Raw genomic sequence first — 3,029 nt, 5'->3', positions numbered from 1 at the left:
AGGTGTAAAAAAAAATGGATTGGAGGCAGTTTAGCATTGAAAGAAAATGTATAGTTGGTCCAACAAAGATGACAAACTTTAGATCCTCATACTGAAATAGACAATGAACTAACAATTGTAACGAGGAACCATCTTATGTGGAGGAATACTATTCAGTGTGATTACCTTTCCAAGGTCACTTTCTCATGTGCCACTGCAGAGTCCCAAAATATAAAAACCTCCTTCCCTTTGTAGGATACTCATACAGGGGGTACCTCTGGTACCCACATAGGAAAATCTTTCCTACAGTTTGGTATCCTTCTATTGCTGTTATTTCGATTCATAGAAACTAGTAGTATTGTGAAGGTTCAAACTTGGGATTAAGTCCCTTGTGAAGTGATTCTCCTTCTTAAATATCCTTATCCTTATATTCAGTCACCCCTGAGAGCATCTAACCAGCATCACCAGATGACATGTAGATTTTAACTCTTCCAGAGAAACAATCAGAAGTCTAAGTCTTGGGGCGGCCAGGTAGCACAGTGAGTAAGAGCACCAGCCCTAGTGTCGGGATGACCTGGGGGTCGAATCTGGGCTCAGACACTTAGCATCCACCCAAAAACTCCTGGCCGTGTAACCTTGAGCAAGTTACTTAACCCCAATTGCTTTAAAAAAAAAAGAAGTCTAAGTCTTGTGCAAAGAAATAAGAACATATAGTTAGTTAATAATATCCATTGCCATCTAATCCTTCAAGCCCAGGCTTGTCTTTCATTAAACAAGTAACCAGAATATGAGTAATGTTTCCCTAAGTACGTCTCAAGGCTTTTATAGGGAAGGGTCAACAACATGAAATGAGTACAATTAAGAAGGCTAAATTTGAAGCCCTCCTGAATTTTGGTCGGGAAAAATCACCTGCATAATTATATAAGAGATAGACTTAGTCCAACAGCTATTCATATGAAAAGGAAGCCAAGGTTTTGATTGACTCTGAGCTCAATATGAGATAAATGTCATGTGGCTGCCCCAAAACTAAGTACAATCTCAGGCTCCACTATAGCAGGCATAATAACATTGATAACCAAAGAAACTAAAAGATAATTGGAAAGTGTGGTGGACAAGCCACATGCAGCATATAGTACTTAGTTGCTGTCTTACTGAATTCTGAAATCTCAAAAAAATAATGTTTGAAAGAAACATTAAGGAAATAGAAAACATCTAGAGGAGGGTGAACATAATGGTGAAGAATTTGGAAAACATATTAATTATGAAGAAAGTTGAATGAATAGGAAGTGTTTAACCTGGAAAAGAGAAGATTTAGGGAGGATATGCAAGGTGTCTTCAGGTATTAGGAGAAATGTTGTGTTAGAGTAGTGGGGGATTGGACTAGATAACCTCTAATATCCTTTCCAACATCAGGTTCCCTAATAATATAGGTTACCTTCTCACATCAAATACCTGTTGGCTCATTTTGGAAGAAAGTACCACAGAAATCATGGGTCAGACCAACCAGACCTGGGTGACAGAATTCTTCTTCCTGGGACTTTCTGATGAGCCTCAAACTCAGCTTCTACTCTTCCTATTGTTCCTGGTCATCTACTTGATTACTGCACTTGGAAACCTGCTTCTCATCATCCTGGTTCTGGCTGACTCAAAGCTCCAAATGCCCATGTACTTTTTTCTGTGCAATTTATCTGTGGCTGACCTCTGCTTCTCTACCAGCATTGTTCCCCAAGCCCTAGTTCATATGCTGTCCAGGAGAAAGTCAATTTCTTTCATGGGTTGTGCAGCTCAGCTTTTCTTATTCCTCGTTTTTGGATGTGCAGGGTGTGCACTGTTATCTGTGATGTCCTATGACCGGTATTTGGCAATCTGTGACCCCATGCACTACCCTCTCATCATGACTAGAAAGGTGTGTGTCAAGTTGGCTTTTGGGTGCTGGGTAAGTGGTGTGCTGGTGTCAATAGTGGACACAGCATTTACTCTGCAAGTCCCCTACCGAGGAGACAATAAGATTGCTCATTTTTTTTGTGAGGCCCCAGCCCTCCTGGCTCTGGGATCTGCAGACACCCACACAGCAGAGACAGTCATTTTCTTAATGGGTGTGGTGATTCTTCTTGCACCAGTATCCCTGATCCTGGGCTCCTATGGCTCTATCATAGTAACTGTGGTCAGGATGAAAACAACCTCAGGGAGACTCAAGGCATTCTCCACTTGTGGATCTCATCTCATTGCAGTCACCATTTTTTATGTATCAGCAATCATGACCTATATGACACCTAAGTCCTCTAAGGAGCAAGGGAAACTGGTATCTATTTTCTATGCTGTGATAGCTCCCATGTTCAACCCCCTCATCTACAGCCTGAGGAACAAGGAAGTGAAAAGGGCATTCAGAAACACTATCATCAAAAGATAACCTTGCAAACTTTTATCCTCTCAGTATAGTTGATTTTGGTAATGTACTTCATCTTCAAAGATTACTATATGGTCTCCTGAAAGGGGGGAGGGGAAGAATGTATTTTCCCTTAGGAATGGGGGAATGGAGGGAATTTATATTTATATTTCTCTAAATACCTATGCAAATTATTATGGATAGAATTTATATATACTTTATACTTGTAATATGTCTCAAGTGTGGGGATAGGGATGAGGTGATGAAGATTTAGTAGTTATTTTAATATGGAGAATTAAAACAAATAATTTGGTGTTATCAACACAATACTGTGGAAAGAGCACAACTTTTTGAATTGTAGAATATGAGTTCAAGTCCTAATTCTTTTTTGTTTGTTTGATTGCTTTTTGGAGGGAGAAGGTAGGGCAGTTGGGGTTAAGTGACTTCCCCAAGGTCACACAGCTAGTTTTTGTGTTAAGTGTCTGAGGCTGGATTTGAACTCAGGTCCTCCTGAGTCCAGGGCTGGTGCTCTATTCACTGTGCCACCTAGTCACCCCATCAAGCCCTAATTCTTACACTTTCTACCTGTAATACCCTGGACATATTACTTAGCCATCCTAAGCCTCAGTTTACTCATTAGTAAAATGAGTTGGACTAGATGGCC

General features: G+C 40.4%; 1 protein-coding gene across 1 annotated transcript; it reads left to right on the top strand.

The window, feature by feature from the left end:
- Positions 1-1,468: 1,468 nt before the first annotated feature.
- Positions 1,469-2,389, top strand: LOC138157300 (olfactory receptor 2D2-like). Its single transcript, XM_069082829.1, has one exon. It carries the CDS (start codon positions 1,469-1,471, stop codon positions 2,387-2,389), a length of 921 nt encoding a protein of 306 aa, XP_068938930.1.
- Positions 2,390-3,029: the final 640 nt, after the last annotated feature.

Source organism: Petaurus breviceps, unplaced genomic scaffold (assembly GCF_028583685.1).
Source record: "Petaurus breviceps papuanus isolate PSGF00001 unplaced genomic scaffold, PetGlider_PUasm1.0 171, whole genome shotgun sequence".
In the NCBI taxonomy this organism is placed as follows: domain Eukaryota; kingdom Metazoa; phylum Chordata; class Mammalia; order Diprotodontia; family Petauridae; genus Petaurus; species Petaurus breviceps.
Note: the sequence above shows the minus strand (reverse complement) of the source record. Positions and strands in the feature narration are given on the sequence as shown.